Source organism: Crotalus tigris, unplaced genomic scaffold, assembly GCF_016545835.1.
Source record: "Crotalus tigris isolate CLP2741 ecotype Arizona unplaced genomic scaffold, ASM1654583v1 scf7180000019143.106728444:792265, whole genome shotgun sequence".
NCBI classification, from domain to species: Eukaryota; Metazoa; Chordata; class Lepidosauria; order Squamata; family Viperidae; genus Crotalus; species Crotalus tigris.
This window is the reverse complement of record NW_024097400.1, coordinates 257,682-276,799: the sequence shown is the minus strand read 5'-3', so window position 1 is coordinate 276,799 and position 19,118 is coordinate 257,682. Positions and strand designations below refer to the sequence as shown.

Here is a 19,118-nt window from a genome sequence, read left to right as displayed (position 1 = left end):
AAGGCAACGTCTGCAAGAAAACAACCAAGTTCAGGGAGCACCAGGGACCCCACCACTTCCTCCCTGGCAACCAGCGCTGAGCACTGCTGGTGTTTAAGCCAACGAGGATCCTGGGTCAGGCCTGGACTCAAAGGGATGACCCTCCAGGGCTGAAGAGAGGAGCGTGGAGCTCACAGAGCCGCTAAAACCCGACTGTCTTTCCCTGTGTGGCCAGAGGAGGCCAGGCCAGGCCCCGACTCTCCGCCTGCCCTGGAGGAAGACGAGGCCGAGATGGAGCTGCAGAAGCAGCTGGAGAAGGGGCGGAAGCTGAGGCAGATCCAGCAGTTGAAGGACAGCGGAGAAAAGGTGAGGGCGTGCAAGGAAGGGCAGAGGCCTGGCCCCAGGTGGGGGGGGCACTGGTGCCTTTGCAACCTGAACTGGGGCAGAATGGAGCGGCTGTCCCCTCCCACCAGCCCCCGGCCCCCCTCTCACCATTTCAACCTGACCCAAGGGCTGGTGGGGCCTGTCGGTTAAGCACGGTCAGCCTTGTTTGACCCCCCCCCGGGGCTGACCTCTCCCACCCCGCCTGGCCTTCCCAGGTGGTCGAGATCGTGCGGACCCTGGGGCGCAACCGGAGCCAGGAGGACGATGCTGAGCTGGAGAAGAAGGGGGCCATCGTCTTCAACGCCACCTCTGAATTCTGCCGCACGCTGGGGGAGATCCCCACCTACGGGCTGGCGGGGAACCGGGAGGAGCAGGAGGAACTCCTGGTAAGACTTTGGGGAGGGGGGCTAGTTTAGAGGGCAGGCTTGAGGGATACACTTTTGAGAGGAGCGGCAGTAGGCACACTCGCCCACACTGCGGTCGCCTCCCGTCTAGACTACTGCAATGCGCTGTACGTGGAAAGGATCTGGAAGCTCCAGTTGGTTCAGCATGCAGCTCCCTGCACAGTTTTGTGTTTACACACGTGTCACCTCTCTTGCGGGAAGCTGCATTGGCTGCTGATTTGCTTCTGGGTCCAGCTCAAGCGGCTGGTTGTCACGTGATTCCATCTCCTTTGGTGAGATAATAATAATAGTAGTAAAGTTGGAAGGGACCTTGGAGGTCATCTAGTCCAACCCCCTGCTCGGGCAGGAAACCCTACACCATTTCGGACAAATGGCTGTCCAGTCTCTTCTTAAAAAGTTCCAGTGTTGGAGCATTCACCGCTTCTGGAGGCAGGTTGTTCCACTGGTGAATTGTTCTAACTGTCAGGAAGTTTCTCCTTAGTTCTAGGTTGCTTCTGTCCTTGATTCGTTTCTACCCGTTGCTTCTTGTCCTGCCTTCAGGTGCCTTGGAGAATAGCTTGATTCCCTCTTCTTTATGGCAGCCCCTGAGATGGGCGGCTGTATAAATTTGATTTGCGACCGTTGCGGCCTCCCCCACGGTCACATGATCAGAATTTGGGAGCTTGGCAACCGGCATGTGTTCAAGACAGTTGCAGCATCCTGGGGGGTGTGTGTGTGTGTGTCTTATGATCTCTCTTTGCATCCTGACTTCATTTCACAACTGTAGTGATTCACTTAACAATGGAGGCTAATGGGGATCATAAAATCGGACACGATTCACTTAATAACTCAATTTGGAAATTCTGGTCCCAATTGTGGTTGTACGTTGAGGACCATCTGCGCCTCCAAAAGGAGGACGGCCGAGTCAAGAGTCCCTCCGTGAGGGAGACGGGAGATTTCTAAATTTGATAAATAAAAATGAAGACTCGATGGGGGGGGGAGGTGTCTTGCTTCAAGGCAGTGGTTCTCCACCTGTGGGTCGGGACCCCATTTGGGGTCGAACGACCATTTCACGGGGGTCGCCAAACAACGCAGTCCGCCATTTTTTTTCCCCTTTTCCTTAGCTGTGCTGCTCCCTTTTATTCTATTGACATTTGAAAGCCAATAGAATAGACTCTCTTGAATAGAGTCTAATTCTATTGGCTTTCCAAAGCCAATAGGAATTGTCCAGGCTGTCTCTGCCCTGCTGAGCCCGCCAAATGTCCCATTCTGCAAACGGTGCTGCACCAGTTGAGTAGTCCTCGACTTACGACTGGTTGGGGGTCGCGGCATTAAAAAGGTTGAGAACCACTGCTTTAAGGACATGATTTGAGACTCCTGGCCTTTTATCTTACAGCAGTGTTTCTCAACCTTGACCCCTTGAAGATGGCTAGACTTCAACTCCCGTGCTGGCTGGGGAATTCTGGGAGTTGAAGTCCACCCATCTTAAAGCTGCTGAGGTTGAGAAACATGGAGCTAGCTTTCCAAGATTTGGGATATCTGCCTCTTTAGAGGAACAGGGGTTTTCTTGCGCAGCCAGTCGGGGTCCTCCTCACACCCAGACAATCCTTCCTCATGTTTCCCCCCTTTCCCCCCCCCATCTCTCAGGACTTTGAACGTGACGACGAGAGGTCAGCCACCGGCGGCTCTGACTCAGATGGCGAGGAGAACATTGGCTGGAGCACGGTCAACCTGGATGAGGAGAAGAACCAGCAGGACGTACGTAGGACGTGGGGGTCTCAAAAGCTGGCTGGGATGCTGGGAGTTGAAGTGCGCTCGTCTTCAAGTTGTCACGATGAGAAACGCTGCGCTAGATGATACATCACTGTTTCTCAGTCTCAGCCACTTGAAGATGGGTAAACTTCAGCTGCCAGAATTCTCTGCTGCCTGGGAAACTCGGGGGGTTGAAGTCCACCCCTCTTCAAGTGGGCGAGTTTGAGAAACGCTGCACTCTCAGGATCCTCAGCCACGGTCCAGCCAGCCAAGGAGGTTGATGTTGGCTTGTTTGAAGGGCTGCACCGCTGATCAAACCTCTCTTCCTCTGGTATGCAGTTCTTCACCTCATCCACCACCATCCTGGATGAGGAACCCATCGTCAACCGGGGCCTGGGCGCTGCCCTGATGCTGTGCCAGAACAAAGGTAAGCAGAGAGCGGATCGGCCCTCAGCGGGACGGTGCCCTGGGTGCGGACTGGGAAGGGCCCTTCCTTGTGCAGCCTTGCCTAGAGCTGCAGATGCCTTTTCTTGGTTCCTGTGTGGCTGGAGGTGTGGGTTACAGGCTGCCGCCCCTTCCCCTGGCTCTTTCTTTCTTTCTTTCTTTCTTTCTTTCTTTCTTTCTTTCTTTCTTTCTTTCTTTCTTTCTTTCTTTCTTTCTTTCTTTCTCTCTCTCTCTCTTTCTCTCTTTTTCTTTCTTTCTTTCTTCTTTCTTTCTCTTTCTCTTTCTTTCTTCTTTCTTTCTTTCTTTTCTCTTTCTCTTTCTTTCTTTCTTTCTTTCTTTCTTTCTTTCTCCAGGCTTGCTGGAGACCACGGTGCAGAAGGTGGCACGGGTGAAGGCGCCGAACAAGTCGCTGCCCTCGGCCGTTTATTGCATTGAGGACAAGATGTGAGTGGGCCAGGAGGGAGACGGTCTCCCTGGCAGCCTTTTACCACTTCATTCATCCCTTTCATGTTCACATTCTTTCGTTATTCATTTATTATTTTATCTCCTTTATTATTGTCTACCTCTCCCTTTCATTGGCCGTACACTTTGGTATTATTCTATTCTTTTTGTTGTTCGCAAGCACGCTGAGCGCTTCTCTACCAGAGAGAAATTCCTTTGTGGGCCTAACCACACTTGGCCAAGTAACTAAGTCAGAAGTCAGGTTTCGAGAGCAGAGATGGTCCTCGCTGGACCAGGAGAAGCCTTGATACAGTTGGTCCTCCCCTTACCCCGGCAGTGAGTAAAGGGACTGGCAACTGGTCTTCATACTCACGCTAGATGCAGCATCTCCACAGCCTCCCATGAGGAGTTTAGATGATTGGCAACCAGCATGTATTTAGCATGGTTGCAGCATCCCGGTGTGTGTGTGCGTGTGTGTGTTGTGGTTCCGGCTAATGAAACATTCCAAAGAACTTCCAGGCATTGATTTTCCTAAAAGCCTTTTATTGTTACAAAATGTCGGCACAGGCACAACGGAGGGATGCTAGGATCTAAGTTCTCTTCCTCTGAGCAGTTCAATTATCAGCGTGTTCCCTCCCTAAATTAGCCGTCATATCTCACATTATCCAATTAGTGTGAAGGTCAAAGGTTTCCTTCCTCTTTCTTTCCCGGGCTTTACCCCCACCCCCCTTCTGCTCTGTATTAACCCCATAATTACCAGACAAGTCTGCATATTGTCAAAAGCAAGAATATACAATATTTGCAGCGTTGACATCGTGTGTGTGTGTGTGTGTGTGTGTGTGTGTGTGTGTGTGTGTGTGTGTGAGAGAGAGAGAGAGAGAGAGAGAGAGAGAGAGAGAGAGAGAGATGACCACCTTTTGTGACCTTCCCAGCCAGCTTCCGACAAGCAAAGCCAATGGGGGAAGCTGGATTCATTTAACAACTGCAGTGACTCGCTTCACAACATGGCAAACAGAGTTGTAAAATCAGGTGTGGCTCATCTAAGCTCCTTGGTTAGCAACAGAAAGTTTCTTCCCAATTGTTGTCGTAAGTCGAGGACGCCCAGTATTGTGTTATAGAAGTGAAAGGTGTATCTGGGGAGGGTGTGGGATCGAGCACCTGCTCCGCCCTTTGCCTTGGCTAAGCCAATGGGGTTGCCAGGGAAGCTGAGACGGCTGCCTGTCGTCCTGCCCCAGGGCCATCGATGACAAGTACAGCCGGCGGGAGGAATATCGGGGATTCACGCAGGACTTCAAGGAAAAAGATGGCTACAAACCAGACGTGAAGATAGAATACGTGGACGAGACGGGGCGCAAGCTCACCCCCAAGGAGGTACTGGGAACCCCCACCCCACTCCCAGCGCCCCCTTCCAAAGGAGAGTTGACGTAACCGTTTCCCTTCCTCCCAGGGCAGAACTTCTGCTGCTAATCCTGCTATTTTAATTATTATTCCAAGTGAGTCCACTCATACTGTAAGAATCAGATGCTTAAGACTTCATGGATACCTCTTTCCAAGATCAAAATGGATTGGAGCCTGTTTGTCTATTTATTATTTGATTTTTATTCTGCCTTTGTTACTTCACAACTAACGCAAGGCGGCAGACATACCTCATGCTGCTGCTTCCTCCTCCTATTTTCCATACAAAATCAACCCAGTCGGCTTTCATGCCCAAGGCAGGACTAGAACTCAAGTCTCCTGGTGACTGGCCCAAAGTCACTCAGCTGTCTTTCAGGCCTAAGGCAGGACTAGAACTCACCGTCTTCTGCTTTCTAGCCTTTGCCCTTAGACCAAATTCCCCACGTCACTATGTGGACCACAAGCCCTAGCCTTCTTCCTTGCCTCAGTGCCCACCCTATAGAGAAGGGGGGGGTCTGTCTGCCTCTTAACCGGGGCTCTTGGTGTCGCAGGCCTTCCGCCAGCTGTCTCACCGCTTCCACGGCAAGGGCTCTGGGAAGATGAAGACCGAACGGCGCATGAAGAAACTGGACGAGGAGGCGGTGAGTGGTGGGGAGGAAGGGGCAGGGGAGGTCCCCTGGTGTGGAAGCCAGGGTTTTTGTTGAGAGGCCGGTCTACTTCGTCCCTTCATCCAGACAAGCCCTCCAGTTGAAAACGGCTTTGAACAGAGCACCGTTCTCAGCTACAAACATTCAGATTAAGAGAGACCATTAAGCTAAGCACTAAAACTGTTAAAGGTCGTAAGCATCAGCAGCCCCTGTTTATTGGTGGTCCTCAGCCGTCCGGCTCACGGTTGTCCCAAAGGGGCTTTTCAAAAAGGAAAGAGCCGAGGTGGCGCAGCAGTTAGAGTGCAGTACTGCAGGCCACTTTAGCTGACTGTGTTCAGCAGGTCAGCGGTTCAAATCTCACCGGCTCAAGGTTGACTCAGCCTTCCATCCTTCCGGGTAGGTTAAAATGAGGACCCAGATTGTTGGGGGTAATTAAATATATATATATATATATATATATTATATATATATATATATATATATATATATACATATATATATACATATACATACACATTGCTTACTGGTGTACACCGCTTAGAGAGTGCTTGCACTTAAAGCGGTATATAAGTCTCATAAATAAATAAACTGGACTTCCTTATTTTTTTTTTTTCCTTGAACTGAAAAAGCTTCTTGGATGAGAAGCGAAACATTTCCAAGCAAAAGAGAGAGAGAGAAAAAAAGGAAGTCCAGTTGCTCTTTGAGAAGCAACTTTGAGCCATTCGGAGTAAAAGAATCCTTAGCTCCCAAGGGAAGCACCGTCCCACAGCGGAGGGAGCAGTCCTAACGAGGTGGCGCAGCCGTTAGAGGTGCAGTACTGCAGGCCACTTTAGCTGACTGTTGTTCAGCAGGTCAGCGGTTCAAATCTCACCGGCTCAAGGTTGACTCAGCCTTCCATCCTTCCAGGGTAGGTAAAATGAGGACCCAGATTGTTGGGGGCAATGTAAATATATATATATATATACATTGCTTACTGGTGTACACCGCTTAGAGAGTGCTTGCACTTAAAGCGGTATATAAGTCTCATAAATAAATAAATAAATAACGTGGCTGATTTTGTGGCCTTTGGAAACGGCCACTTTTTAAAGGGCTTTCTGAAAACCAGGGGAAAGGGTTAGGGTGCCCAGAGCTGGCTGTTCCAGAGGAGAGGGCGGTGCCAGAGAGGGTGCACTGGAAGCAGAGGGTCATTTTTTGAGATATTTCCCTTATCAGATTCCTCCGTCCCTTCAACCTCGTCATGTATTTGAAAAGTTCCTTAAAAAAAAAAAACCGTCAGGGAGATATTCCGAGAAGGACTTGCCTTGAAAGTAGCCCAGGCTGAACTGGGTGGTACAGCCAAATATCAGCACCACCCTGGAAATGCTTTATGGCTTGTTGTGTTGTGTCATAGAGAGGTTATGTCGCTTACAGCCTTTCTGTTCAAAGTCACAGTGATACTGAAAAAGCGTGACTTATGACCATTTTTCACACTTAAAAGTATTGCAGCATCCCCATGTGGTCACGTGATCAGAATTCAGATGCTTGGCAACTGGGTCATATTTATAGTGGTTGCATAGGGGTCATGTGATCCCGTTGTGATCTTCTGACAAGCAAAATTATTGGGGAAGACAGATTCACTCAACAAACGTGTGATTAACTTAACAGCTGCAGAAATTCATGTAAGAACCGTGCAAGAAAAGTTGTAAAAAAGGGGCAAAACTCACTTAACAACTGTCTTGCTTAGCAACAGAAATTTTGGGCTCAGTTGTTGTAAGCTGAGGACTACCTGTAATATATGATAATTTTTAGATCATAAACTGCTTAATGCAATTTGCCAGATTTCCCTTTGGAGTCCTGTGTCACGGATTTTAGATGCGCTCTGTCAAGTTAGCCCCCGAGATCCCTGGGCTGAAACCTTTTTGCCCTACAATGCAACCTTTTGTCCAACTAAAGCAGTTGTTCTCAACCTGTGGGTCAGGACCCCATTTGGGGTCGAACGATCATTTCACGGGGGTCGCCAAACAACGCGATCTGCCATTTTCCCCCCCCCTTTTCCTTAGCTGTGCTCCTCCCTTTTATTCTATTGGCTTTTGAAAGCCAATAGAATAGACTCTCTTGAATAGAGTCTCATTCTATTGGCTTTCCAAAGCCAATAGGAATTGTCCAGGCTGTCTCTGCCCTGCTGAGCCCGCCAAAAGTCCCATTCTGCAAACGGTGCTGCACCAGTTGAGTAGTCCTCGACTTAGGACCGGTTGAGTAGTCCTCGACTTACAACCGGTTGAGTAGTCCTCGACTTATGACCGGTTGGGGGTCGCGGCATTAAAAAGGTTGAGAACCACTGAACTAAAGGTTACACACAAAAAAATTTTAATGGGATATTAAAGAGCATTGTTTCTCAACACTGGCAATTTTAAGATGTATGGCCTTCAAACAAGCGAAGCCCCATCCGTGGGATGCAGGCAACATGCAAAACCACATCCTTCCGATCCGGGGAAAAACCTTTTTCCGTGGAACCGGTCCCTGGTGCCCAAAAGGTGGGGGGGGCGGCGCTGCTATAGTCAACCCCAGCTGTGAGGGGAGAGCAGGGCGCAGAGAATATTGTCTGCTCTCCTGTTTTCCAGCTCTTGAAGAAGATGAGCTCCAGTGACACCCCACTGGGCACGGTGGCTTTGCTCCAGGAGAAGCAGAAAGCTCAGAAGACGCCGTACATCGTGCTCAGCGGTAGCGGGAAGAGCATGAATGCGTAAGGACGTCAGGGGGGCACGCCTGGGGAGGGGGCTGATTTTGACAGCTGGGCACCAGCCCAAGATGCGGTGGTCTTCTCTGAAGTCAAATCCCCAGAATGGCTTGCTTGGCTGTCCTCTACCATTCCTTCCTATGTTCGCTTTCGTTGGGGAGTGGAGCGAAGAATTATGGGGAAAAGGCAATACCGGCTGGTGTTTATTCCTCCCTTTATTTGGATAAGGCCCCCCTGCAGGAAAAGGAATTTGAGGAACATCTATTTGCATCTGAAATCTCTTCTAGTCATTCCTCTTAACTTGGCATCTCAAGAGGATGAATGTGCTCCCCACTGGTTGGTCCAAGACCCCAGATGTGGTTGCAGCATCCCTGGAGGACACCAACTTCAGGATGATGTTCTAAACCAGAGGTTTCCAATCTTAGCAACTTTACAACTCCCAGAATTCCCCAGCCAGCATGGAGTTGAAGTCACCAGTCTTAAAAATTGCAAAGATTGGACACCGCTGGTTAGGACATCCTGAGAAGGACTCAACTAAAAGACTTTTCCCAATTGGGTGGGTGGAGAGGACTTTCCTGCGCGTCTTTCACTAATTTGTGTTCTTTCTCTCCAGAAACACCATCACCAAGTGAAGCACCGGCTTCCTGTTGCCGGTGGGAACGCTTTGGACGCTGTTGTGCTTGCGGGATGTGCAAGGATTGTCTCCATCTGTTGCTTCCGGTGGGAGTCTCGTCCACCTAACGCTGCACTCACCGCTCTTCTGTGTACATAGTTGTGGGGCTGAGTTTTTAAGCAGCTTTTTATATCCCTGTGTGAAACCAAATCGCTGTAATAAAAATAGCTGAGACCTCATTGTTGAAGCCTTTTCTTGCTGCATTCAGCGGTGGAATAATTTTGAAGTTTTGGGGTGCAGGAGAGAATACATTGGATGGACTTTTCCTATGCGGTTAAAGAAGGAAAACTGCAGCTTTTTCTTCAGCCTGGCTTCCAGTGGCTGTTTGGTTGGAGGGATCAGTTACCCAATTTCATGGCTGGGCTCACTGAATAAACTGATTCCCCTAACTGTGAGTTAGCATTATGCAAGCACATCCAATCATGTTTCAAAGATGCATCATTCCACATTAAATGGATTTATATATAGTAGAGTATGGGAATGTGGGATCCTCGGTGCTCTCCGAGCTTGGTAGTTTTCTTGCAGACGTTTCATCACCCAATTAGATAACGCCATCAGTGCTAGGAATGGATAATGAAACTTCTGCAGGAAAAAGTTGACAGAGCACCAAGGAGCCCACAGTTCAGCCCTGAGCCATAAATATTCTCTTCTAATATAAGGAATTCTAGTGTTAGAAAAGAAAGCGAAGAGGAACTAAAGAGCCTCTTGATGTGGGTGAAGAAGGAGAGTGCAAAAGTTGGCTTGAAACTCAACATTAAGAAAACCCAAATCATGGCATCCGGCCCTCTCAATTCCTGGCAAATAGATGGGGAAGAAATGGAGGTAGTGACAGATTTTATTTTTCTGGGCTCCAATATCACCTCAGGTGGGGACTGCAGCCAAGAAATTAAAAGACGCTTGCTCCTGGGGAGGAAAGCTATGGCAAATCTAGACAGCATACTAAAAAGCAGAGACATCACCCTGCCAACAAAAGTGCGTATAGTCCAGGCCATGGTTTTCCCAGTTGCAATGGATGGCTGTGAAAGTTGGACCATAAGAAAGGCTGAGCGCCAAAGACTTGAGGCCTTTGAACTATGGTGCTGGAGAAGACTCCTGCGAGTCCCTTGGACTGCAAGGCGTTCAAACCGGTCAGTCCTAGAAGAGATCAACCCCGACTGCTCTTTAGAAGGCCAGATCCTGAAGTTGAAACTCAAATACTTTGGCCACCTAATGAGAAGGAAGGACTTACTGGAGAAGAGCCTAATGCTGGGAAAGATTGAGGGCAATAGAAGAAGGGGACGACAGAGAATGAGATGGCTGGATGGAGTCACTGAAGCAGCAGGTGTGAACTTAAATGGACTCCAGAAGATGGTAGAGGACAGGAAGACCTGGAGGAACGTTGTCCATGGGGTCGCGATGGGTTGGACACGACTTCGCATTTAACAACAACAACAACAGTGTTAGAAATGTCAGGAAAATTATTCTACTGTTCAGAAACACTTGGAGAAAAAAGGGTGAAACAAACCATGGCTGCCATTTGTAACTTTTTATAGCTGAGTCCTTGTGTCTGTTCATCAAGCTACAGGTAATCCTCAAGTACCACAATAGCAAGCCAGAATTTCTGTTGCTAAGCAAGGCAGTGAAGTGAGAGGCGCCTGAATTTTTTTTTTTTTTTGCCACAGATGAGTGAATCCCTCTTGTTCTTAAGGAATCATGTGGTTGTTACGTGAATCCGGCTTTCTTTGCGTATCAGAAGCTGGTTGGGAAGGTTGCAAATGTGGGTCACGTGACTCCATTGTTAAATGCCTGCCTGTCAAGCGCCTGCAACAGTTGTAAGTGCAAGGGTCAGTTGTAAGTCACTTGTTGTAACTTTGAGCAGTCACTAAACGAATGCTTAAGGCAAGGAACTTTTACTGGTGGTCCTTGACTTACAGCAGTTCATTTAGTGATCAAAAGTCACAATGGAACTGAAAAAAGTTTTCACAAGACCGTTGCCGCGTCCCCAGGGTCACGTCATCAAATTCAGCCCCTTGGCAACCGACTCACATTTATGACGGTTGCAGCATCCCCGGGGTCATTTTGCGACTTTTGCGACCTTCTGATAAGCAAATTCAGTGGGGAAGCCAGATTCACTTAACAACCGTGTTTAATTTAAGAATTGCAACGATTCACTTAACAAACGTGGCAAGAAAAAAGTCGTAAAATGGGGCAAAACTCACTTAGCAAATTTCTCATTTAGCAACATAAATTTTGGGCCCAATTGGGGGTCGTACGTTGAGGACTGCCTGTTCTTTCATTTTCCAATTTATTTATTTTTATTAAATAGAAAACGTATTCATGCAGGACTGAAGTGCTTAATCCCAGGACTAACCAAAGCGACGGCATTTCCCCTTTTGTAAACGGGAGATTTCATGTTTGTTCACACAAAACGGCTGAATAAAGTCACAGATTCACCACTCTCTGCATTTGAAGGACGCTTTTATTAAACAAACAAAGGAAAGAGAAACAGCGAATTAAGAGTAGAGGCCAGGGACCCACAGAGGGAAGCCAATGCGCTGAACGAGAACCAGCTTTCTCCTTAATCTGCAGCAGGTTGCAGATGTTCACACAGCTGCCTCCAGCACTTCAAATGGAAGCATTCAAACCCCAAGCAGGAAAACAACTGCCCAAAACTGGCCCCAAGAGTAAAAAATTTCGGGGCAGAGTAACCCATTCTCAAAACCCTGAGAAGGAAAAAGCAAAAACTGAACCAGAGGATTTCAACTACAGCCCTTCTGATGATGATAATGTCGTCGCACCAGAGAACTCTAGTGGTCCTTTGGGAAGCTGAGTTGGGGCTCCTGAACCCCTAAAGCAGGGGTCTCCAAATGTGGCAACTTGAAGACTTGTGGAAGAATTCCCAGAATTCCCCAGCCAGCCGCGGACCGCCATGGAGTCCACAAGTCTTCAGCTTGCCACATTTGGAGACCCCTGCCCTAAAGAGACCACATCTAGTAGCCCACGCTCACTTCGGCTGAGATCCGAGCCACGTTCCTTCTGGGTTAGACCACGGTGTCAGGCTGGCTTGTTCTGCTCCGTAAGGCTGGTGGTTATTTTTCTTCTTCCTCCGAGTCGCTGCTCTCCTCGCTCTCCATAAAGTCGTAGGTTATTCGGTTTGTGTTCACAAACAAGTCAGTGTCATCATCTTCAGAATCCTGTTCCCCAGAAGACTGAGGGGTGCTTTCTAAGCCCTCTCTACTAGAAAGATTTTAAAAAAAGGTTCTTGGGGGGGGAGGAAAGCTTCAAACATTCAATTTTAATTATTTCTATCACACTTTTAACTGAGCTAAATTGCATCAAATTATAATTCAGGCAAAAGAGTTTAAATGTTCGATTTTAAAGCCAACAATATTAACAATCATTTTAGCCGTCTGATGTATTGTTTTTAAGGTTTAATAATTTTAAGAGCAAAAGCTAGTTAAAACAGACAACCTTCTGCCAAATTTTCCCCACAGCTTAGGCAATGGAGGGCAAAGAGAAATTGCAGGATTGGTAAAACTACTTTAGATTACAATTAATATTATAAGATCATAATAATTAGAAATCCACCAATGGAGGTTTAGGGCTTTTAAACAATTGAGCATCAACATTTGAAATAAAACGTGTTATTGCTCCATTGTTTTAAATGCCAAGATCATCTCCTGAAGCCTGAAGTGACTTTTTTTCAAAATCTTAACATAAAATATTGATAATAAATTTCAGCAATTTCTTCCCTTCTGGGCAAGTGCCTTTGAAAAGCCATTCCCATAGGTGTCCAGGTCTCCCATTTTACTTATTTATTGGGATTTTTATCCTGCCTTTATTACTTTATAAGCAACAGAAGGCAGTGAACATACATTCCTTCCTCCTATTTTCCCCATAACAACAGCCCTGTAAGGTGGGTTGGGTCGAGACTGGCCCAAAGTCACCAAGTCGGTTTTCATGCCTAAGGCAAGATTAGAGCTCACCAACTCACAGCAAATGGCCCAAAGTCACCTAGCTGGTTTCTGTGCCTAAGGTGGGACTAGAAATCACTGTCTCCTAGTTTCTAGACCACCATCTTAACCACTGCCCCTGACGAGCTCTCATCCCCATCTTGTCCACCTTTACCTTTCTTTAGTATTGCTTCGAGTTCCTTTTACGTCTCCCAAGAAAGCATCAGGCCTGCAAGGGGGAAAACAAGAAAGAACGTCAACATAATGCTATAGGATAGTTTGTAAAAATTATTTCACCCTTCAGAATTTCCATGTCCCAAACCGAGAAGCTGTGGTGAAGACCCTTTATACCAGTGGTTCTCAACCTGTGGGTCGGGACCCCATTTGGGGTCGAACGACCATTTCACGGGGGTCGCCAAACGCAGTCCGCCATTTTTCCCCCCCTTTTCCTTAGCTGTGCTACTCCCTTTTATTCTATTGGCTTTTGAAAGCCAATAGAACAGACTCTCTTGAATAGAGTCTAATTCTATTGGCTTTCAAAAGCCAATAGGAATAGTCCAGGCTGTCTCTGCCCTGCTGAACCCGCCCAAAGTCCCATTCTGCAAACGGTGCTGCACCAGTTGAGTAGTCCTCGATTTACGACCGGTTGAGTAGTCCTCGACTTACGACCGGTTGGGAGTCGCGGCATTAAAAAGGTTGAGAACCACTGCTTTATACTCTTTTTTAAGGTTTCCTGCTTAAGCAGGGAGCTGGACTAGAAGACCTCCAAGGTCCCTTTCTACTCCGTTATTCTGTTCTGTTCCTTAATAAAATCCATCAGGAAAGTATATTCGATCAAAGAAAGCAGCTCCTCCTGCTAAATCAAAGATGCTGCAAGGAAAATGGGCACATAAGCTATTTCCTCTCCTTCCCCTCCAGAGTCCAGAACATACCGCTCTCTCGCTCTCTATTTCTTTATTTTTATTAAATCGATATGCTGCCCATCTCCTCCATAAGGCAAATCTGGACATCTTACAAAGCATAAATACCCACCAATATCCTTCCTTCTTAAGGTACCGAACGTGGTCCTTGTAGAGGACAAAAGTGATTTCTGCTTTCACTTTCTCGCCTTCTTCGATGGGATCAACCAGTAAGAAATCTCCTGAAATTTGAAGGAGAGGGGAAACGGACTTAATACACCTGAGGAACAATTTTACCTGTTTTTTGGGGGGGAAAGATAGATTGGCTTTGGAGATTGGACTGATTGTATTCATTCAATCAGCAACTGATAAGAGATGGTATAAAGAAACAAATGTGCATATTTGATCTGAGACCAATTAGGATTAATATTTGGGATGATTTGGGATTGAAGTCATGATAAATTTTTTCCGAGTTGATTATAATAACAGTTCACAGAGGGTTTTGGAATTTCAGTCTTGTCTTTCTCTTATTTTTGTTCACAATTGTTATTACCTTTATATAGTATGTTCATTATTATTGTTTCTTCTGTTAACTATTTTGTTATTAATATAATTATGCATAATTATGCCTGTTTCACAAGTGGTGGAAAGCTAGCATTGCTGTTGTCATGGTTCCGATAGATGAAACCCATCAAAAGAACTTCAAGGCAATAATTCTTCCTTAAAGAACATTTTATTCAGGAAACAAAGTATCGGCACTACGTAGTTGAACCCCAAAACTAAATTCCCTTCCCGAATACAAAGTAACAAATTGCAACTCCCACCCCAACAAGCAGTCATAAATCACGTTCTCCAATTAGCCTGAAACACAGGCTCCCTCTCCAGACCCCCAAAATGTTATCAATTTGTCCTTGGGTTCCCACAAAGCAGCGTTTATGATTATGGCTAGCTGAGTTCAAGCATTCATCCCAACCCCCCTTCTGCACCTGATTTCTAAATAGAAGGAAAAGCATGTTGAAAGCAAAAAGAGAAAATGGCTGCGCTTTTCATCAGTTGTCAGAGTGGGAACATCCAATGTTTACAGCGTTGACAGCTGAATAATAATAATAATAACAATAATAATAATAACAATAATAATAATAGAGTTGGAAGGGACCTTGGAGGTCTTCTAGTCCAACCTCTGGCTCAGGCAGGAAACCCTACACCATTTCGGACAGATGGCTGTCCAGTCTCTTCTTAAAAACTTCCAGTATTGGAGTATTCACCGCTTCTGGAGGCAAGTTGTTCCATTAGTTAATTGTTCTAACTGTCAGGAAGTTTCTCCTTAGTTCCAGGTTGCTTCTCTCCTTGATTAGTTTCCATCCGTTGCTTCTTGTCCTGCCTTCAGGCGCTTTGGAGAATAGCTTGACTCCCTCTTCTTTGTGGCAGCCCCTGAGATATTGGAACACTAATATCATGTCCCCCCTCGTCCTTCTCTTCATTAAACTAGACATACCCAAGTCCACAGCCTTTCCTTATACGCTTTAGCCTCCAGTCCCCTAATCTTCTTTGTTGCTCTTCTCTGTACTCTTTCTAGAGTCTCAACAACTTTTTTACATCATGGTGACCAAAACTGGATGCAGTATTCCAAGCGTGGCCTTACCAAGGCATTGTAGAGTGGTATTAATACTTCACATGATCTTGATTCTATCCCTGTTAATGCAGCGTATATGTATTAGTTTTTTCTTTAAGACACTTTTTTAACACACTTCTTTTTTAATGTTTTTTGTTTGTTATTTATTCTTTTGCCCTTTTTTAAATATTTTGGCGTTCTGTATTTTAACCTTCTTTGAGTACACTAAAAAAAATTTCACACATCAAAAAAAAAAGAAATCTCCTGGAGGGAGGGAGGGAAAGATGGACAACTGTGATAGGTGGAAGAGGGCCATTTTCCCTCTTGCAAGTGCAAGGGCCCCTGGCCACTCACCTCTCTTGATCCAAATGTTCTTACGGAACTTGGTGGGCATGCTGACCAGGAACCGCGTCCTCTCAGGGGTCTCCACTTCATGGAGGTTGTTTCCTGGGGTCCCCAGCACCTGGAAGAGCAGAGCAAAGTTGCCGGTAAGAACTCGGCCTGTTTTCTGGCTTAATCTGAAATTGGTCTCTGTTCGCACGGCACACTGAGCTACCAGCTAGACCAGTGATAGTGAAGTTATGACACGTGTGTCAAGATGGACATGCCACAATGGTTTGGGCAATACACCAACATTCAACAACACCAGACCACAACTATTCTTGAAAGCACACCCAATTCTCACACAATTTTTAGAGGCCGTGGGAGAGTGTAGTGTGCTCTTGCGCAGCCTCTAGACCAGACATGTCAAACTTGCGATGTCATGTGACGTCGCATGACGTATCGGAACTTTTTCCCCGTTGCTGGCAATGTGATGGGCGCAGTTTCCGCATGACATGTCTGGCCTGCAGGCCGGCAGTTTGAAACCCTTGCTCTAGACGCTGGAGGTCCACATAAACCTCGATTCAGGCTAATTAGATTAGGTTAATCAGTCTTACCCGGACAATCTGCTGTCTCGCTGAAGGAACCACATATTCCTCTAACACTTCTTTGACTACATGTTTGCGCTTGGTTGCCTGGGACATGATGCTCTGTTAACCACTGTAAACGGTTTCTGTGCTGAGATGAATTGCTTCCAGGATGCGTCCACAATGTTGAATGCTGCAAAAAGCCATTAAAAATTGACTCTCAAAACGGAGAAAGCAAACAGCTTTGGACACTTAACCTGCAGAGAGCTTACTACCAAACTGGGCAGAAAGGGCCAGGGAAAAAAAATCAGTGTGCTTTAATTAAACTAAAATCAAACTCAATGGCCGTTACGTAATACTGTGTGTTCCATTTTTTCAAAATAATATGTAAGTTGATGGTAAATTTTAGACCTGTCCCTCAGGCTCCACCCAATATTCTCAGTTGTTTCTCTGGAGCTTAGAATAAGGCGCACTGCTCTCTATCTGTTAGGCACAAAGAATCAGGATCACACGTTAAGTTGCAAAAAGATTTATTCAAGCCAATACATAAAAATTTAATAAAATAAAATACAGGTAGTCCTCGACTTATAACAGTTCATTTAGTGACTGTTCGAAGTGATAACAGCTCTGAAAAAAGTGACTTGGGACCATTTTTCACAATTGTGACCATTGCAGCATCCCCAGGGTCACGTGATCAAAATTCAGACACTTGGCAACTGACTCATATTTATGACGGCTGCAGCGTCCCGGGATCATATATTCTCCTTTTGCCACCTGGTGACAAGCAAAATCAATGGGGAAGCCACTTAACAACTGTGGCAAGAAAGGTCACAAAATGGGGCAAAACTCACTTAACAACTGTTTAGCAATGGAATTTTTGAGCTCCATTTTAGTCATATGTCAAGGACTACCTGTAGATATTCCTTCAGTTTGTAGTTTCAAGAGACAGACCTGTTTCCAGGGCCAGCCGATGTTGCTGCAGATGGAAGAGTGTGGATCCAGTGCTGATTTCACTCTTTGGTTCATTCACACTTCTGAAAGAGCTGGGAGATGAGATTTTTAAAAGCCTGATTGTTAAGAAATGTTATTCTCCTTAACCATTATTTTAAAAAAATCTCAACTCAGTATCTACATTGATTCATTGCTCTGTTAATGCCATTTTCCACATTTTTGTACCATTTTTGCATAATCTAAGAGTACCTGAATAAAAGCAACAAAGAATGAATACTTTATTTGGCCAAGTGTGATTAGGCACACAAGGAATTTGTCTGCTACGAAAGAGTGTATATGGAAAACAATAACAACATAGTAATAAAAATAATAATGCCAATAAAATGGGGAATAAGGAGGATAAGTAATAATAGTACAGCCACATTACACGGGTTACCAAATTAATAAAGAATAACGAATCAGCAATTAACAAAATTAACCATTAGGTTAGGGTTAGACGTTATTAACAATTTGTTAGAATTCGTTAACAAAGAATAACAATAAAGAAGGATAAGAACACGTGAAGAAGGCAAACTCCCCTTCCTCACGGTCACGGGCACCCGAACTCTCCTAATAATCCGACAATCCTGACTCCAAACAGGCCACATCAAGTAGCAGCGAGTCCCGCAGGCGCAGCGAAAGACCCCTTTCCCATATCCCGAGCCTGCCCTGGGCTTCCCCGGCTTCCAAGCCGGCTCACGGGCGGCCATCAGCCCTGCGGACCCCCACCCGCAATCCCCGTGGAAATGCACCCCCGCCCAGAGCCCCCCCGGCCCGACTCTGCCCACAATACCTGCTTAAGGACTATCAGCTCGCTTCGCCTCCGAAACAAGAGAAGCGTGACTTCCGGCTTCCGGTTCTGAGGGACCTACTTCCGGGTACAGCGGCCTAATCGATCCTGCCGGGCCGCAGGGCTGCAGGGCGCGTCGTTCCGGCTTGGGTGGAGTGCGCCAGGGAGGCTAAGCCAGTTGCTAATACGTGTTGCTCGGGGTCTGAGTGTGTCTGTGGGGGGGGGGGAGTTGCAGTTACGGAGTGGGCCTTTCTGAGGTGGCTGGCCAGAGCCTCGGAGACAGGGTGTGTTTCTGGGCCATTTTAAGATGGCTGGACTTCCAACGGCCAGAATTCGCCAGCCAGCTGTGGAATTGGTCTATATTCTTAAAGCATGTTGAGAAATATTGCCTCAAACTATAAACCACTAATTCCATTGATCCTTATCTAGCACCAATTGGCTTGAACTGTTAGTCCAGTGGTTCTCAACCTTTTTAATGCCGCGACCCCCAACCGGTCGTAAGTCGAGGACTACTCCACCGGTCATAAGTCGAGGACTACTCAACTGGTGCAGCACCATTTGCAGAATGGGACTTTTGGCGGGCTCAGCAGGGCAGAGACAGCCTGGACAATTCCTATTGGCTTTTGAAAGCCAATAGAATTAGACTCTATTCAAGAGAGTCTATTCTTTTGGCTTTCAAAAGCCAATAGAATAAAAGGGAGTAGCACAGCTAAGGAAAAGGGGGGGAAAATGGCGGACTGCGTTGTTTGGCGACCCCCGTGAAATGGTCGTTGGACCCCAAATGGGGTCCCGACCCACAGGTGGAGAACCACTGTGTTAGTAGATCAGATTCCTATGCATAGGTTATGTGATAAAACTTTTAGTGCTTTGAACTCAACTCCTGTTCCTGGTTTCTTGCCCCCAACACAAGAACTAACATTACCTGTCACTTGATTTGAATGTACATTATGTTCGCATCATATAGTCTAATAGCATAGAATAGAGCTGGAAGGGACCTTGGAGGTCTTCTAGTCCAGCCCCCCCACTCAAGCAGGAGAACCTATACCATCTCTTACAAGTGACTGTCTAGTCTTTTAAAGATCTCCAGTGATGGAGCACCCACGATTTCTGGAGGCCAGCTGTTCCACTGGCTGATTTTCCTCACAGTCGGGAAGTTTCTCCTTAATTCCAGGT

At 46.5% G+C, this 19,118-nt stretch overlaps 2 protein-coding genes across 3 annotated transcripts in view; one reads left to right on the top strand and one right to left on the bottom strand.

The window, feature by feature from the left end:
* SART1 (spliceosome associated factor 1, recruiter of U4/U6.U5 tri-snRNP) overlaps positions 1 to 8,993 on the top strand; it is a 30,650-nt gene extending 21,657 nt beyond the window's left edge. The window contains exons 12-20 of the mRNA XM_039359898.1: positions 215 to 345; positions 579 to 749; positions 2,394 to 2,504; positions 2,838 to 2,925; positions 3,296 to 3,386; positions 4,619 to 4,754; positions 5,330 to 5,419; positions 8,026 to 8,147; positions 8,755 to 8,993. Of these exons, the coding sequence (XP_039215832.1) occupies positions 215 to 345; positions 579 to 749; positions 2,394 to 2,504; positions 2,838 to 2,925; positions 3,296 to 3,386; positions 4,619 to 4,754; positions 5,330 to 5,419; positions 8,026 to 8,147; positions 8,755 to 8,773 (959 nt within the window). The 3' untranslated portion in view covers positions 8,774 to 8,993. The remainder of the gene's footprint in view (positions 1 to 214; positions 346 to 578; positions 750 to 2,393; positions 2,505 to 2,837; positions 2,926 to 3,295; positions 3,387 to 4,618; positions 4,755 to 5,329; positions 5,420 to 8,025; positions 8,148 to 8,754) is intronic.
* Positions 8,994 to 11,254: 2,261 nt separating this feature from the next.
* Positions 11,255 to 18,020, bottom strand: EIF1AD (eukaryotic translation initiation factor 1A domain containing). 2 transcript variants are annotated; one of them, XM_039359899.1, is made up of 7 exons: positions 17,949 to 18,020; positions 17,117 to 17,208; positions 16,196 to 16,358; positions 15,612 to 15,720; positions 13,779 to 13,887; positions 12,922 to 12,975; positions 11,255 to 12,030 (listed from the first exon to the last, which is right to left on the bottom strand). In XM_039359899.1, exons 3-7 carry the CDS (start codon positions 16,280 to 16,282, stop codon positions 11,883 to 11,885), a joined length of 507 nt encoding a protein of 168 aa, XP_039215833.1. In that variant the 5' UTR covers positions 16,283 to 16,358; positions 17,117 to 17,208; positions 17,949 to 18,020; the 3' UTR covers positions 11,255 to 11,882. The 2 variants fall into 2 exon arrangements, with proteins under 2 accessions (XP_039215833.1, XP_039215834.1); XM_039359900.1 differs by having other exon boundaries at positions 11,255 to 12,027.
* Positions 18,021 to 19,118: the final 1,098 nt, after the last annotated feature.